This window comes from Sarcophilus harrisii, chromosome 1 (assembly GCF_902635505.1).
Source record: "Sarcophilus harrisii chromosome 1, mSarHar1.11, whole genome shotgun sequence".
NCBI classification, from domain to species: domain Eukaryota; kingdom Metazoa; phylum Chordata; class Mammalia; order Dasyuromorphia; family Dasyuridae; genus Sarcophilus; species Sarcophilus harrisii.
In genome coordinates, this window is record NC_045426.1 from 146331445 (window position 1) to 146347346 (window position 15902).

Sequence of the window (15902 nt, forward strand, 5' to 3'; positions counted from 1 at the left end):
TAAGTGCAAAGAATAGCATTTGGGGTTGTAAAGATTGAGAGTAAATTTGAATGACAATAGACTGTGATCATATAATTATAAGAGAAGTGCATTTGTGAGTAATGGAGGGGTCAAATGCATAACTGTTTCTATGTGTAGCTGAAGTGGGCTAGAGAAGTTGGTCACATGAAATGAGTAATTTAAAGAAATATATATTTCGAAGTCTTTTAGTATTATATGTAGGGAATAATACTGTCTATGGTCCTACTTTGTTGGGTAGTTGTGAGATGCAAATGTGGTTAATAGGGGTATTTTACAAACTTACAAACTCAAGTATTTTGTAAATGTCAGTTGAGCTCTGTTAGAGGTAGTGAATGGAAAGCAGATACTGGAGTAAGGAAGACCTAGATTTGACTTAGGTGCCACCACAAGGGCTCTTTTCCTTTCTCCACTTTTGGTTCCTTCAGTTCCACCTTTTGGGACATGCTGGTGTAGAAGATAAGGATGAGAAAGAATTGAAATTCCATTCTTTTATCTTCTTGCTTTGCTTTTCCCTTCCCTCTTTTTTCTCTTCTCTTCCTCTCCCACTTGTCCCCCAAAATCCATTTAACTGCTACTTGCTTGCAAGGTTTGGATTGGAAGAAGTCATCTACTAGATTTCATTCTAGTAAGAATTTTATTCTGGTAAGAATTCCTATGGTCTTCTCTCCAATCTCTGTTCTGAAGACTTCTCTGGGGTAAAGTTACCTCCCTTGAGTGTCCTCTCCCTCTCCTTACCTCCTAACCCTCGTTCTGGCCTATTTGCTCTTCAATAGATTTTGTGTTAATTTGAAGGGAACTTTTTGGAAAATAGAGATCTAGTATTATTATTATTACTTTTATCCAGCAGTGATTCAGTGCTTAGCACTTAATACAGTGCTTGATTGATAAATGTTCATTTATTGATTTGGTAACATCACTAGTACTTAACCATTTCTTTCTCCCTAGAATAAACAGTTGTATTTAGGGAGCACTCCATCTCCATGGATATTTATATATCCATGTATATTTACTTGTAGAATAGTTTTTATTTTTTTAAAATCCATAATTTTCTTTAAGCATCAGATTTTGGGGGAATCAAAACACATTTTTTACTACTTAGTTAATTATATAAATCCCGAGACTTAATCTATATTTTGATAATTTTGAAAAACTTCCAAGAGGTACTTTAAGTATGATTTGAGTAAAAGAGATGTAAAAGTTTAATTTTGACTAAATTTTATGAAACTAAAGCATAATTCTTTTGCTTTTTTAAATGTCAGGGGCTTGCCATGAGGTGTTGAAACCTTGTTTCACTGAGTTGGAGAGACTGGACCTAAATGGCGCAGCATGACTTTGCTCCAGCCTGGCTTAATTTTCCTACTCCACCATCGTCAACAAAGGTATTTTTTTTAATCCCTTCTTTAGTTGTGTGTCTTTATGTATATGGTGACTGCCAGAAGATTTAATCAAGGCTTTATAATAAAATTAATCTTAAATATCATATCATTATACATTTAATTTATTGATTTCCCTGTTACAAAGTCAGCTAAAATACTTATTCTTTGGAATCCAATTTCCTTCTTCCACTAATTAGCAAAGTTTAATAGATTTGCTTTGAAAGGCAGACTTTGTATTAAAATCAAGTTACTGAGCTCTAGTAGGATATGTCTTTGTAGAAGTATTTGAGCCAGAATCAAAAAGCTGAAAATTCACAAGTCTAGATTAGGGACTGTTTCAATTTTGTCTTTATATCTTCTCTGCCTAGCACAGTCTGGCTAGAATCTGTCATAGATACTAACAGTGCTTATGGATTGACAAAAGGATATGGGTAGATTCCAACATTGTCTTTAAAATTTATTATAGATCCATCAAAGACAAATGACCAGTTCTTGGGAATAAGGAAAATGGGGAGGTGATTGGGAGTCACTTGAGTTTATTGAGCAGGAAGTAATATGACATGATCAAACCTACAGAAAGCTCAAAGACAGCTGAGTGGAGAATGGAATGGTATAGGGCACACAGACCCACCAGCAAGCTATTGAAGTGATCTAACAATGAGGTAATGGAGTCCCATATTAGGATGGTGGTAGTATTAGAGGAGAGAAGGGAGGGAGATATTACAAAGATAGAATTGACAGTGTTTAGCCACAAATTGGACATGAAAAGGTTGAAGAAGCCAGGATGACACCTTGGTTGATAGTCTAGAGGACTTGAAGTTAGGTGGGAAGTTAGATGGAGAGACAGTTTAGAGGGAGAAATAACAATTCAATTGTGTTTTAAAGTCTATGAGGTACCTTTAGAAGTTGACAAGATCACAAAGTAGGAAGAAGAAAAGAGGGAGAAAAGGGAATTCTATAGTGTCAGAGGATGTAGAAAAATCAAGAAAAGTGTGGTTTGAGAAATGTGTAGAGTTTAGGAATTAAGAAATCATTGGTCACTTTGGAGAGAAGTTTCAGTTTTTACATCTTAATCATATTCTTTGAGAAATTTAAAAGGTTTAAAAAATTGGCTCCCATACTACCATTACAAAATTTGACATTTCTATATGTCTTTTACACTGGAACAAATTTTCTCAATGAATTCATTTTGTAATCTTAAGAACTTAAAAGGCTACTTTCTATATCTGATGCTCCCTTTTTTCATAGCTGTTTAATAGTTATCATTATTATTATAGTGAGAATAATAGTAGATACAAATATATTAGTCTGTGGGTGAGAAACTAGAATAAATTATCCCTTCCTTTCATCACCTCTAATTTTAATTTGGGCATTTATCCAGGATTGAAGGATGATTGAATCAGTCCTTTAGCCTTTTATTCCATCCATTCATCCAATCTGTTCCTTTTAGTTACCTATATAATAACTTTTATACTAAAGTCTTATCCAAAAATTTGATAACAATTTTTTTTTCTTTTTTGAGTGCTTCATTTATACTAGATGTTTTATATTTGTGTAGAAGCTCTCAATTTTGTGTCATCATACCATTTCATATTTTTGTAATTCTATTCTATTTGGTTAAGGATACACACACACACACACATACACAATCCATTGCTTTGAAGGGTATGTGATCTGCTTATTCTGATTTTTCTTTTTGGTTGGTATTTTAAATATTCAGATTGAGTTTCCATTTCGAATTTATTTAAAAAAGTGTGTGTGTGTGTGTGTGTGTGTGTGTGTATTGTTGGTTTAAGCCTAATTTCTGAGAGACCTCTGTTTTCCTAGTGATGCCTATCTTTTAATTTGTTATATTGCAGAAATGCAAAACTTTGTTCATATATCCATAGGCGTATGTAAATAAGGAATCCTGGATTAACTAGGAACAAGTGGGGTAACTTGATGAGGTGAGTTTTGAGCAAATCTTTGAGAGAAAAAATATGACAAAAGTTGAAGAAATGGATGAGAGGTGTATTTCACAAGGGGAAGGAGTAGATTTTAGACTAAATCAGAAGTAGATAAAACTGGCATCAGTATTCATTCATTTAACCCAGATGGCAGATCTTTGATTTTAATAGTAGGTCATAATAAATAGTAATAATAAATCCATTATATATAACTTTCCTTTGCTACATTGTTTGTCATTGTTCTCGTAGGGAAAATTTTGGTTTTTACAAATGTACATTTGTAGTGGCATGCAATTAGTCAGCATTCAAGAAACATTTAATGCTATGGTAATGCCAGGCACTGTGCTAATCTCTAGGGATACAAATATGAAAAAATATAGTCCCCTAACTTCATATAGCTTGTAATGTAATGGGAAAAAACAATATAAAAAGGAAACTGAAAAGGATGGTGGAGGAGAGTCAAGGAATAGACTCTGAAGTTACCCAGTGTAGTGTTATGGTAGAGAAGAAAGAAACTTTCCAGAATAGGGAAACTAGGTAAGAAATGAGACTTTGCTGAGCTGTTGGCTACTTAAATGTTGGAGTTCATGGGGCAGAAGGTAGTAATCAGATAAGAACCCAAGGCTTCTGATATCATCTTAGATGATTCAGTTTTCACAATAATGAGCTTCTGGGAGCATGGTGGAAAAGTCAGAGAACTAATTTCTATTTTATCTTCAATTCATTGTCTTATCTGCAGTACTGCCTACAGTTGTATGTCATAATTTGTGGCAATAAAACTGCTCTTTGAAATAATTACAATTTTTTTTTTTCCTTGAGAGAAAGAGTCCAGAGCTAGGAACATTTAATATACTATCTAATTTGTCTCATTATAGAACCTAGATGTTAACTGGAAATCTTTCAGATTTGGGTATGATCTGTGATTCAAGAAACAGATTCTCAAATGTAAACATGAGTGTGACACCAAGATAAGAATCATGCTTTGATGCTTTGACTTCTAAATTGTAGCCATGTGGCTTTTATAGATATGACATAACTGATCACCTTTTGAGAAATTTACTTATTTATACTCCTCATCTTCTCAAGTTTAAAATGGAGTCTGATTCCTAGAAAATCACATTTTGGCTTGGTATAGGGCTGACTTCTTTGGTTTTATCTTAAGGTAATCACTCACAAACAACCATCCAGATTTTTATATCTGTGTAAGACCAGAATATATTTCCTTACAAGCCAATATCTACAGATAAAATTTCCTGATAAGAATTTTGTCTATAGTAGCCTTTATTTTATTTTTATATTTAATATTTTATTTCCCCCCAATTACCCACAAAAACAGTTATCTACATTCGTTTTTAAAATTAAATTCTAGATTCTCTCTTACTCTCCTCACTTCCCTCATTGAGAAGACAATTTGATAAAGGTTAGTTAGACATGTGAAGTCAGGCAAAACACGTTTCCATATTAGTCATATTGTAAAAAAAATATATATATATATATATTGATCAAAATAAAAACCAAAGAAGAAAAATAAAAGAAAATAAAAAGAATATGCTTGGATCTATATTCAGATTCCATCAGTTCTCGAATGGATAGCTTTTTTTCCATCTTAAGTCCTTCATCCTTATCTCAGATCATTGTATTACTGACAATAGTTAAGTCATTCACAGTTTATTATCTGTTGCTGTTATTGTGTACAGTGTTCTCCTGGTTTTATTCATTTCACTTTGTATCATTCATGTAAGTTTCCAGGTTTCAAGTATTTGACTCAAAATTTCTCACAGCACAATAGTATTGCATCATCATGATATATCACAAATTGTTCAGGCATCCTCTTATTAAATCACTTATAGTTTTCTTTTCCTATTTATCTTTTTATTTTCTTGAGTCTTGTCTTTGAAAGCCAACGTTATTGTTCTGGTCTTTTCGTCAGGAATGCTCGACAGTCTTCTATTTCATTGACGTCTGTTTCCCCTCCTAAATGATTATATTCAGTTTTGCAAGGTGTGGGTCATTCTCTTGATTGTAATCCTAGTTCCTTTGCCCTCCAGAATACTATATTTTAAGTCTATTTATCTTTTTAATGTAGAAGTTACTAAACCATGTATTACAGCTGCTCTGACTCCACAATGTTTGAATTGTTTTTTTCTGGCTGCATTACAGTATTTTCTCCTTTACCTGGGAGCTTTGGGATTTGGCTGTAATATTATTCCTGGTAATTTCTATTTTGGGAATCTTTTCCAAGAAGTGATAGGTGGGCTCATACGTTCCTGAAAGATCATATCGAGGCTCTTTTTTTCATCATGGCTTTTAGGAAGTTTAATAATTTTAAAATGATCTCTTTTGGATCTATTTTAGGAAACTTTTTTTCCCCCTAATGAGATACTTACATTGTATTTTTTTTTTTTTTAAGTATTCTTTAGGCTTTGTTTCATTGTTTCTTCATGTCTCTCAGGGATTGTAGGCTTTCATTTGCTCAATTCTCATTTTTAAGGGATTTAAATCTTTTTAAAGCTCTTCCATGGCCTGAATGCAATTAATGTTTTTCTTTGAGATTTTGGATATAGGAGTTTTACTGTCTTTTTATGAATGTTTTGATCCTCCTTGTCATTGAAACTTTCTATAGTCAGAATTTTTTTTGGTATGTTCATTTTCCAGGTTTTTTTTCCTTGACTTTTAACTTTTTGCTTATAGTGAGGCTCTGTTTTCAGGGTGGAAGGGTTTACTGGCCCAAACTTCAGGGTATTTTTGCAGCTGTTTTCAGAAATACTTCTAAGGATTTGTAAGTTTTGGGTTCTTCAAGATGATAATGAACTAAGAAGAGGGATATTTACTACTTTCCTGGTCTGCACCCTAGTTTGTGAATTTGCATTAGCACTTTTTTTCCCTAGAACTGTGATGAGAGTCCCTGCTCCATTGTACCTGCAAGCTCTGGTGTGTGAGTTCTCTTCCTTGCCCTGGAACTGCCACCCACGACTGTGACCTCTGAATCTCAGTATGAACATACGAACAGTCCTAATCCCCGAGTGCCAGCAAAAAGACCCTTGTAATCTCCTCCTGAATAGTTGTTCAACTCCTCACTGTCTGTGGGCTGAAAATTCCAGAAGCAACTATTGCCACTGCTGATTCGATCAATAGCCTTTATATTATATCTGTGTTTTCCTGAGGTAATTGAAAGATGCACAAGATCACAGCCTTTTGCACTTTGCACAAGATCACATGATTCTAATTATAAGGATTTTAAGAGTTTTTTTTTTAACTCATATAGTTACTCTACTGTAGTTTTTACTCTGAAGCACATTTTTAGTAGAGTTTGCTTCTCTGTTTTATACTTGTCCAGTTTGCTTTCTGATGTCTAATTTTTAATGCACTCCTTTGAGATTATTACAAAGGTGAACTTGCTGTAAATAAGAATATTTAATACATTCCAGAACCAAATTCAAATAGTTTTTATATTATTCTTTAACTTAGATTTTTTTCTTATGTTTTGTGTCTATTAGCCCACATAATAAAAAGAAGCTTTTTTTCCTAAAAGAAAAAAGTTACTTGTAGATTATAGTTGATATCCTGGTTGGAATATTATGAATTTAAAACACAGCCTGAATACAAACATGTAATGGGTCTCTTCCTTTTCTAAGTTTTAATCTTAATTGCTTTACATATATTTAACCTTTTGGACATAACATCTCATTTCTCATTTTTTATAATTATAGTAACCTTGTATGATTTGTTTACAAAGCACTGTCATAATATTTGTGACATCACTAATTTTCTGGATACTAAATAAATTATGTGAGAAATATCTTTTTGCTGGTGTCATAAATTTTGTTATGGTGTAAGAGTGTATGCTATTCTGAGTAAAATATTCTTCCATTAAAATACAAATTTTTGTACCATATTTTTTTTCCCCCCCTAAGGCAATTGGGGTTAAGTGACTTGCCCAGAGTCACATAGCTAGGAAGTGTTAAGTGTCTGAGGCAAGATTTGAACTTCAGGGCTGGTACTCCATAAGTTTTTTTTTTTTTTTTTTTTAAATAAGGATTCTTTGTGTATATTATAGAAATAGGCCTAGTGTTAACTTAGTCCAAAATGAGCTTATATAAATTCATTTTCCAAATTCATCAGCTTTTTATAGTTACTCCATCTATACAGCTTACTTGGGAGTGAGTTAAAACTGCCTATACAAGGCATGTATGTGTATGTCTTGAGTTGTATGGGATTCTTTTTATATTCTAGTATTTAATAATTACAACTTTGGGGTAATCTATTTTATATTCTTAGTGTATGTCTTATTTATTTGGGAAAGATTTTTTTTTTTTTTTTTTTTTGTTATTATCAAGACACATTTCTGTTATGGAAAAACAACTCCTTGATGGGTGAATTCTGACGACAAAAATATCTTTTTTTTTTTTTTTTTAATTATAGTAACTTTTTATTGACAAAACCCATGCCAGGGTAATTTTTTTTACATTATTCCTTGCACTCACTTCTGTTCTGATTTTTCCTACCCACCCTCCACCCCCTCCCCTAGATGGCAAGCAGTCCTATATATGTTGAATATGTCGTAGTATATCCTAGATACAATATATGTCAGCAGATCCAAACAGTTTTCTTGTTGCACAGGGAGAATTGGATTCAGAAGGTAAAAATAACCTGGGAAGAAAAACAAAAATGCAAACAAATTACATTCATTTCCCAGTGTTTTTTCTTTGGGTATAGCTGCTTCTGTCCATCATTGATCAATTGAAACTGAATTAGGTCTCTTTGTCAAAGAAATCCACTTCCATCAGAATACATCTTCATACAGTATCGTTGTTGACGTATATAATGATCTCTTGGTTCTGCTCATTTCGCTTAGCATCAGTTCATGTAATTCTTTCCAAGCCTCTCTGTATTCATCCTGCTGGTCATCTCTTACAGAACAATAATATTCCATAACATTCATATACCACAATTTACCCAACCATTCTCCAATTGATGGGCATCTTTCATTTTCCAGTTTCTAGCCACTACAAACAGGGCTGCCACAAACATTTCAACAAAAATATTTTAATAGAAAAATAGATAACCAGTTTAAAAATAATTGATTATAAGTTGTAGAGGAACACAATTAGCACTAGCCAGGGGAAAAAGATAAAGGCATAATATTTGTATTTATAGCCCTTAGCACTGTGTTCTTCATATAGATGTTTAATGATTGGTTGTTGAATGGAATATCTAAATGAGTTTAAACTATATTATGAAATTCTTGACAATATTTTGATTGAAACATTAGTTTAGGCAACAACCATGTGTTCATCCACATTATGATTTTTTCCTTAAGTACTCATTGGTGATTGCATATTTATAGTTTTTAAAGTAATTAAGTAATACTTAAGTAATTTCTCCATTAAGTTTCAGTAAGATGAGATTAGTTTTAAATAGTAAAATGTTTTCTGTGCTCTTAGAAGAGCTATTGCTAAAAATTATATCACTTCAGTACTCTTTGTTTTCCTTATTTTTTGAATACTTCATACTTAGCTTTAAATTGTTTTATATTTAACATTATGGAAAGATTGGGAGGCAACTTGGCATGAACTACTGGCTTCAAATTCATTTCTGGCACAAACTGGCTATGTGATCCAGGGCAAGACTTTTTGATTCCTTAGTGTTCTAGTCAACTCTTTTAAATTATAGGTGCTAAAGAAGATACCAGCCTGCATTGACAAGGTATTCTTCACCTGGAAACTTCCTTGTATCAGTGATAGTACAAATATAGTCCCTTTCCTTATCCCTTTGGAAAGTTTATTAAGATTATTAATAGGTGCCTATGTAATGGACAATTCCTCTTTGTTAGATAAAGATGGACTTTAGTGCTGGGTATTGAGTAAATAAAATTACTTAATTAGAGTTGATTTGTGACCTTTTGCAACTTAGGTTCTGGTCCTACATGGTTCTTTCTACCACTAAAGTAGTTACGTGATCTTTGACAGCAACCAGCTTCAAGTTTGCAGAATTAATACTTTTTTGAAGATTATATTAGATATGTAGAACACTCTCAATTGTATTACTACAATTGTATTGTAGTACCAAAGTACTACATATATGTTTGCCATTATTAATTGTATTAATAATGAACATTGAGGCTCATTTTAACATGCTTTGATAGTTTGGGAAAGACATTATCTTAGAGCTTTGATATACCTTAAGTTAAAACTTCCCTGATAGATATTTTTTTAAAAGTCATTTTAATTTAAAAAAAAAATTTATAAAGATCACACATCATAATCAGTTGGGATTTATATCAGGAATGCAAGGATGGTTTAATTATTAATTATATTGTTATATATTTTGTTATATAATTATATTAACATAATAGATATCAACAATAAGTAAAAAAAAAAACCCACGATTCAGTATAAAAGGAGAAAAGACCTTTTGATATAAATACAACTCACTTCTTTCAAAAATACTTGAAATATAGATATAAATGAATTTTTCCTTAAATTAATAAAAAAATCATTTATCTAAAACTATCAGTAAACATTATTTGTAATGGGAATACACTATAGAATCCTTCCCAGTTAGATCTGTTGTAAAACAAGGATATCCATTGTCATTATTATTCAGTGTTGTCTTGGAAGTCCTAGCAGTAAGAGAAGAAAAAGAAATAGGAGGAATCAGACTAGGGAATATGAGTTAATAAAATTATCTCTTTTTGCAGTGGTATGATAATATACTTGGAAAATCCAAAAGAATCAATTAAAATGTTAGTTGAAGCAATCAATAATTTAAGCAAAGTAACTGAATAGAAAAAAGTCTATACAAATCAGCGGCATTCCTATGTGTCACAGACCAAACCCTGTAATAAAAGATAGTAAGAGATACTCCCTTGTAAAATAATTCTAAACAGTATAAACTGTTTAAAAGTGTACCTGCCATAATAAATCCAGAAACTCTATAAGCAAAATTACATTAAAATTTTTATACAGTACAATTAGATTTAAATAATGGAGAATAGTGGTTTTTAAATATATAAGAATTTATAAGAATACAAAGGGAACCAATTACATTGAAATTACCAGTTTAAAAAAAAACCCTCACTATTGTCCCATGCCTTCCCTTGTCCACAATTTCCTTCTTTTTCTTAAAGCATCATCATTCTCCCAAGTTGATGATCTTAGTATCATTCTTAATTTCTCATTTCCTCACTCCACACATTCAGTGATTTACCAGATAATATCATTTCTATCTTTACAACATCTCTCATATTAGTTCATTTCTTTTTATTCATAAAACTATCCAATTGGTTCAGGTTCTCATTAGCTTTTCTTCTAGATTATTTCGTCCGCCTCCTTTCATGTCTCATCATTGAAGTTCAGCCTTCATGCTGTTGCCAAGGTAATATTCCAAGATAAGCTCCAGCTCAGTAAGCTCTAGTTGTTCCCTTTTGCCTATACAGCATGGCCCTCCCTTCTCTATATTTCTCACACACAGAACTCCATCTCTTTTTCAAACTGCAGTACTTCCATACTTTAGAATCTCTTCTGACTTGAAGATGCAGCTCAGTTAACACTTGAATTAAATCTTCCCTGATTTCTCTAATTGCTAGTACTCTCCTTCCCAAACCGTCTTTTAACTACATATATATTTGTAATCATTTTGTATACTTTAGGTTGTACTGTAGGTTGTACACTTTTGCACATGTGCTTGTCTACTCATTAGAATATAAGTTCTTTATTAGTAGAAATTGTCTCATTTTTTGTACATTGTATCTCCAGTTTCTAGTATGATGCCTGTTACACAAAAGGCCTTGTGTTACAAGACTTAACAACAGTGCCTAGCACATAGTAAGGACCTAATAATAAATTATTTTTTTATTGATTGCTGATTCCAAAGACGTGTTGAGTCTTTAGCCTCTTGAAGTAGTCTTTCATCATAATTTTTTCCCCCCCTAGTCTTACTGATCTCTGCCCCTATTCCCAGCAAGGTTGCATTTCAGACCAAATTTATGTTGTCAAGAATAGAGATTAGTAATCATCATTTTTCAGATCAGGAACAATTTCTCTAGTTGTCCAGTTTGTAAATGGCAGAGTCAGGACTCAGATCTTGGTTTTCTTATGTAAAGTGTGGAGTATTCTTTTTATTATACTGTATAATATACTATATAAGCTTGACCCAAGATCAATACTCAGATCTCTGAACTTGGGGGAATTAATATTAATTGTACCTGGTAAGTGTAGCAGGCTGTTTGATAAAGGTACTTTCCATTTTCTCCCCTCACCCCCCTTTTTTGGGGGAGGAAATTTTCTCTGAATGAAATAAGCCTGAGAAAAGAAAAGTAAATACTGTCCTGCATTTCAGCAGTATTGGATTTGAATACAGCACTGGAGTTTAGACCTTTCTAAAGATGAACTTAGATTTTATTTCTTTCATCAGTTACTTCTGCTATGAACATTTACACATTTCTAGTCATAAAAATTTTCTTTTCCCAATTGTCACCTTTTTGAAAAACTTTCCTGGACAATTTATTTTTACAGGGAAGTTGAAGAAAAAAGAGGCTTTGCCTCCTTTAAAACTTTTGTCTAAAGCCACCTCCTTTAAATTTTTTTGTATTCTAGAGAAATAAGTCTTTAGTTACAGAAGTGGCAGTTTTAAAGGCAGATCATTCATTTTAAAAAATTGATGTCCTTTTTTTAAAATTGACATTCAAAAGTATCTTTCTTTCCTTCCACAAAGCCATTTCTTCTAATAAAGAATTTTTTTAAACAAAAATAAATGTACTATAACATCAAAAAACAATTCTGACATTACATGTAAGTGTTCCATACTTAACACAAAGAACAGGGTTGAGATGCATTCTTTGCCTTATGCATTGATAATATTGACACAGCTTTCACTTTTGATTGCTGGTTTTCCCTTAGTATTGTTGTAGTCATTGAATGTGTTTTTCTGATACTGGTTATTTCACTTGCAATAATTTCATATAATTCTTTCATACTCCTTGGGATTTATTCATATTCTGTTTCTCAGCATAGTAGTAGTTGGTGAGCATCTATTTTGTTTAAAGTTACTTCATTATACAAAAAATGCTCCTGTAAACATTTTGTGTATATGGAGCTTTTCTTTTGTCATTGTTCCTCTTAGGGTGTGCATATATGGTAAATAGTAGAACCTCCCAATCAAAGGTCACATTTTTCACATTATTAGCTTGCCTCTCATGTCAAATTAATTGGCTAAGAACTGTCTAGTAATTTCACCTTCTGGAATTTAAATCGGGAGACCAGAGTTCATATTCTGTCTCTTGACACTTCTTAGTTTGACAATAATATTTGTCCCATGCTTTGTAAATACAATACCACCATACAGATCTATCTCAGTAGAAGTTGCTTACTTTTCTATAGATTATTCCTCTTCACTAACCTTTCTAATATGCAATAATGATAATTTAAATTTCTTTTTGGAAGCAATCAGTTGTTCTCTATTGCCTGAATCTAACAGTTTTGTGTTTAACAGTTTAATGTATGTGCTTATTGGCCAAAAAAAAAAAAGGTGAAAAAACCCATAATTTATTTTCTCAGATGGTTTACTCAGTAAATGTTTGTGTCAAAGATTAGAATCTGCTGCTCCTGAATGATCTATTTCTGGCATTTTTATGTGCTTGAGTGTACTTCTAGAATTGTACATTTCACTTTGGTAGTCCTTGGTTTTGTCCTGTGAAAGGATAGATAGAGTTGGATTGATAGTTTCTGAGGTTCCCTTCTAGGTATAGATGGAGACCTGTGATCCTATGAGCCTCTGCATCATCTCAAAGTTTTCTTTATTATTCTGAAATAATCATGCTGAAACTGATAATTAGGTGGACAACTTTAGTTGTCCTTGTTATCCTGATTAGCTAGAAGGTTCGTGCTGTATTTCCCTCCCTTCTAGTAGATCTGAAAGATACTTTGTGTTTTTTCATTAGGAGCTTATTTTGGTATTTAATATATGATTGTTGGTTTAAAGATGATTTCTTCCAGCTACTTTTCAATTTCCCTGAAGTTTTTGAAATCAGGATAATTTATGTTTTTTAAAATTTTATTGAATGGTGGCTATCATCTGCTTTTGATTGTTTCTGAGTCTTATTTAGTTTATTCTACTGATCTGAGGTCACAAGTTTTGTGATAGAGCTTGGTTTTGAACTCAAATCTTTTGGCTCTGAACATAAACAATCTGGTGCGTTAGATAGTGCTATCTTAATTGAAGCTGAAATTTCAGTCAAATCATTCAACAAGCATTTCTCAAGTCCCTCCTACTGTATGTCAGGCACCAGACTAGCTAATTAGATCTGAGTGCTAGTTAGGTGTGACTAGATGCTGGACAAAAAACCCCAATCAAAACCAAAAACTGAAACAATCTTCTCTCAGAAGTTTTCATTCTGTTGGAGGAGAAAATATGCACTTATTATATAAATATTTACAAAATAAAAACAGGCTAGTTAGGGAAGAGATAATACCAGCAATTGGAACCAGTAAAGACTTGGAAGCTAAGATAGTGTTTGAGCTAATTTGGCTTGCTTCACCCACTGCCGTCTCTTAACATTTTCCTCTTTCCCCTTTTTCTCCAGCTGTTCTTGAACCATCTTCTTGGCTGGATCATTCTTCAACCCTTCTCTTTCCTTTTTGATCTATAGGGTCTTTTAAGGGCCATCATTCCTCTGAGTTTTCCTTGCTCATGTCCCAGAATCACTACAGAACAACTCACTTTACTTAAGGACCTTTGGATTTTCCCATCTACCTACCCCTCTATTCTAGCCATAGTACTTTGTGCCATTCCATTCGTCTTGAAGATGAACGTTCGACAGCAGAATTTTCTTTTATGTATTGCATTGTTTCCACTGGTTATAGCCTGAGTTCCTTGGGTATATGGACTATTTCCTCTTTTCTGTTTGCCATCCTAGGGCTTGGCACAAAGTAAGCATTAAATGTTCATTCATGGAAGGAAATAGGAAATTCTGAAGTGGAAGTGAAGAGGAGAGAGTACAATTTAGGAATGAGAGATGATCAATTCAAAGACATGGAGTGTTGAGTGTGAGAAATTTTGAGAAGACCAATATATCCGGATCTTAGATTTCAGGGAAAAACAATATACAGTGAGTGCTTTACCTTATTACTAGTTGAAACTGATCTTTTCCCTTTTCAGATTTTTCTTGAACCCTTATACCAAAGTTCTTGCTTAGTCTCATTCTCATGTTTTATTATATTTTTTGAGTCTCCTTGCCTTCTTTCCCTCTTGAACTTTGTAGAGATTCAGTGTTTGTTGAATTCAGATTAAATAGAACAAAAGTATGCTGTTTTATTTGTTAGGTCCTTGCAGTATAAAGTTTTTATTGAGTGAATAAAGAGCATTAGGAAATGCTAACTGCATGTTAGCCATGCCTCATCATATACAAGTAGATGCTATAGTAGAAAGGTATCATTACTGATTGATTTCCTTTTTCCAGCAGAATTAACATTTTATGCTTTTGTTTTTTTGTCATATAATGTAGACTTAGGACTGAAATTTTTTTTAATCATTAATGATCCCAAAAGAAAAATAGAGTTTTAGCTCCATCATGTGGTGAAATTTTAAACTACACTTCAAGAGGGGGCGTTCTGTGTTTTTATTTTAGGAATATTGGGCTGATTTGTATTCACACATGTGAAAGACTTATATAACCAGGGACCTTTCTTGACCTAACTGCTTTTCCAACTTAATATTCTTTGTTTGGTATGGTAAGATAAACTTCACTAACAGCATATATTTTCTTTTCTTTCTTTTTTTTTATTATTATTATAGCTTTTTATTTACAAAACATATGCATAGGTAATTTTTCAACATTTACCCTTGCAAAACCTTCTGTTCCAACTTTTTCCCTCCTTCCTCCGACCCCCTCCTCTAGATGGCAGGTAGTTTAATACATATTAAATATTTTAATTTGTTAATATGTATTTAATATATACAATATATGTATACATATTTATAGTTATCTTGCTGCACAAGAAAAAATGAATCTAGAAAGACGGTAGGAAAACCTGAGAAGGAAAACAGAAATGCAAACAAACAGTAACAGAAAGAGGGAAAATGCTATGTTGTGGTCCACACATTTCCCATAGTTCTCTCTGGGTGTAGCTGATTCTCTTTATTACTGAACAGTTGGAATTGGTTTGAATCATCTCATTGTTGAAGAGAGAATTGATCATCGTATAGTATTATTGTTGAAGTATAATGATCAACAGGATATATTTTCATAAATTTTTTCTACTTAAGATATTTTTCCAAGAGAGAAATGGAAGCCTAATAATAACTGATATTAATATATTATTTTAAAGTTTGCAAAGTATTTAACAGATTCTCATTTGAGCTTCACAAGAACTTAATATGATGATTAGATGAAATCAGTGATGATTTGTTAAGCACTTAACTATTCAATGAAGGAAGCATCTTTACTACTAAAAAGGTACAGAAGATAGATACACAATAAATAGTAACTTTTATTGCTGAGAGAACTGGGAGTAGTCTGCAGAAAGTAACATTTGAGTTGAATTTTGAAAAAAGAAGAGAA

The 15902-nt window shown here is 32.5% G+C and overlaps 1 protein-coding gene across 2 annotated transcripts in view; it reads left to right on the forward strand.

The window, feature by feature from the left end:
- GPBP1 (GC-rich promoter binding protein 1) overlaps positions 1 to 15902 on the forward strand; it is a 96240-nt gene that overhangs the window by 38972 nt on the left and 41366 nt on the right. For both annotated transcript variants that reach the window (XM_031965271.1, XM_031965265.1), the window contains one exon: positions 1281 to 1400. In XM_031965271.1, coding sequence (XP_031821131.1) covers positions 1338 to 1400 — 63 coding nt within the window. In that variant the 5' untranslated portion in view covers positions 1281 to 1337. The remainder of the gene's footprint in view (positions 1 to 1280; positions 1401 to 15902) is intronic.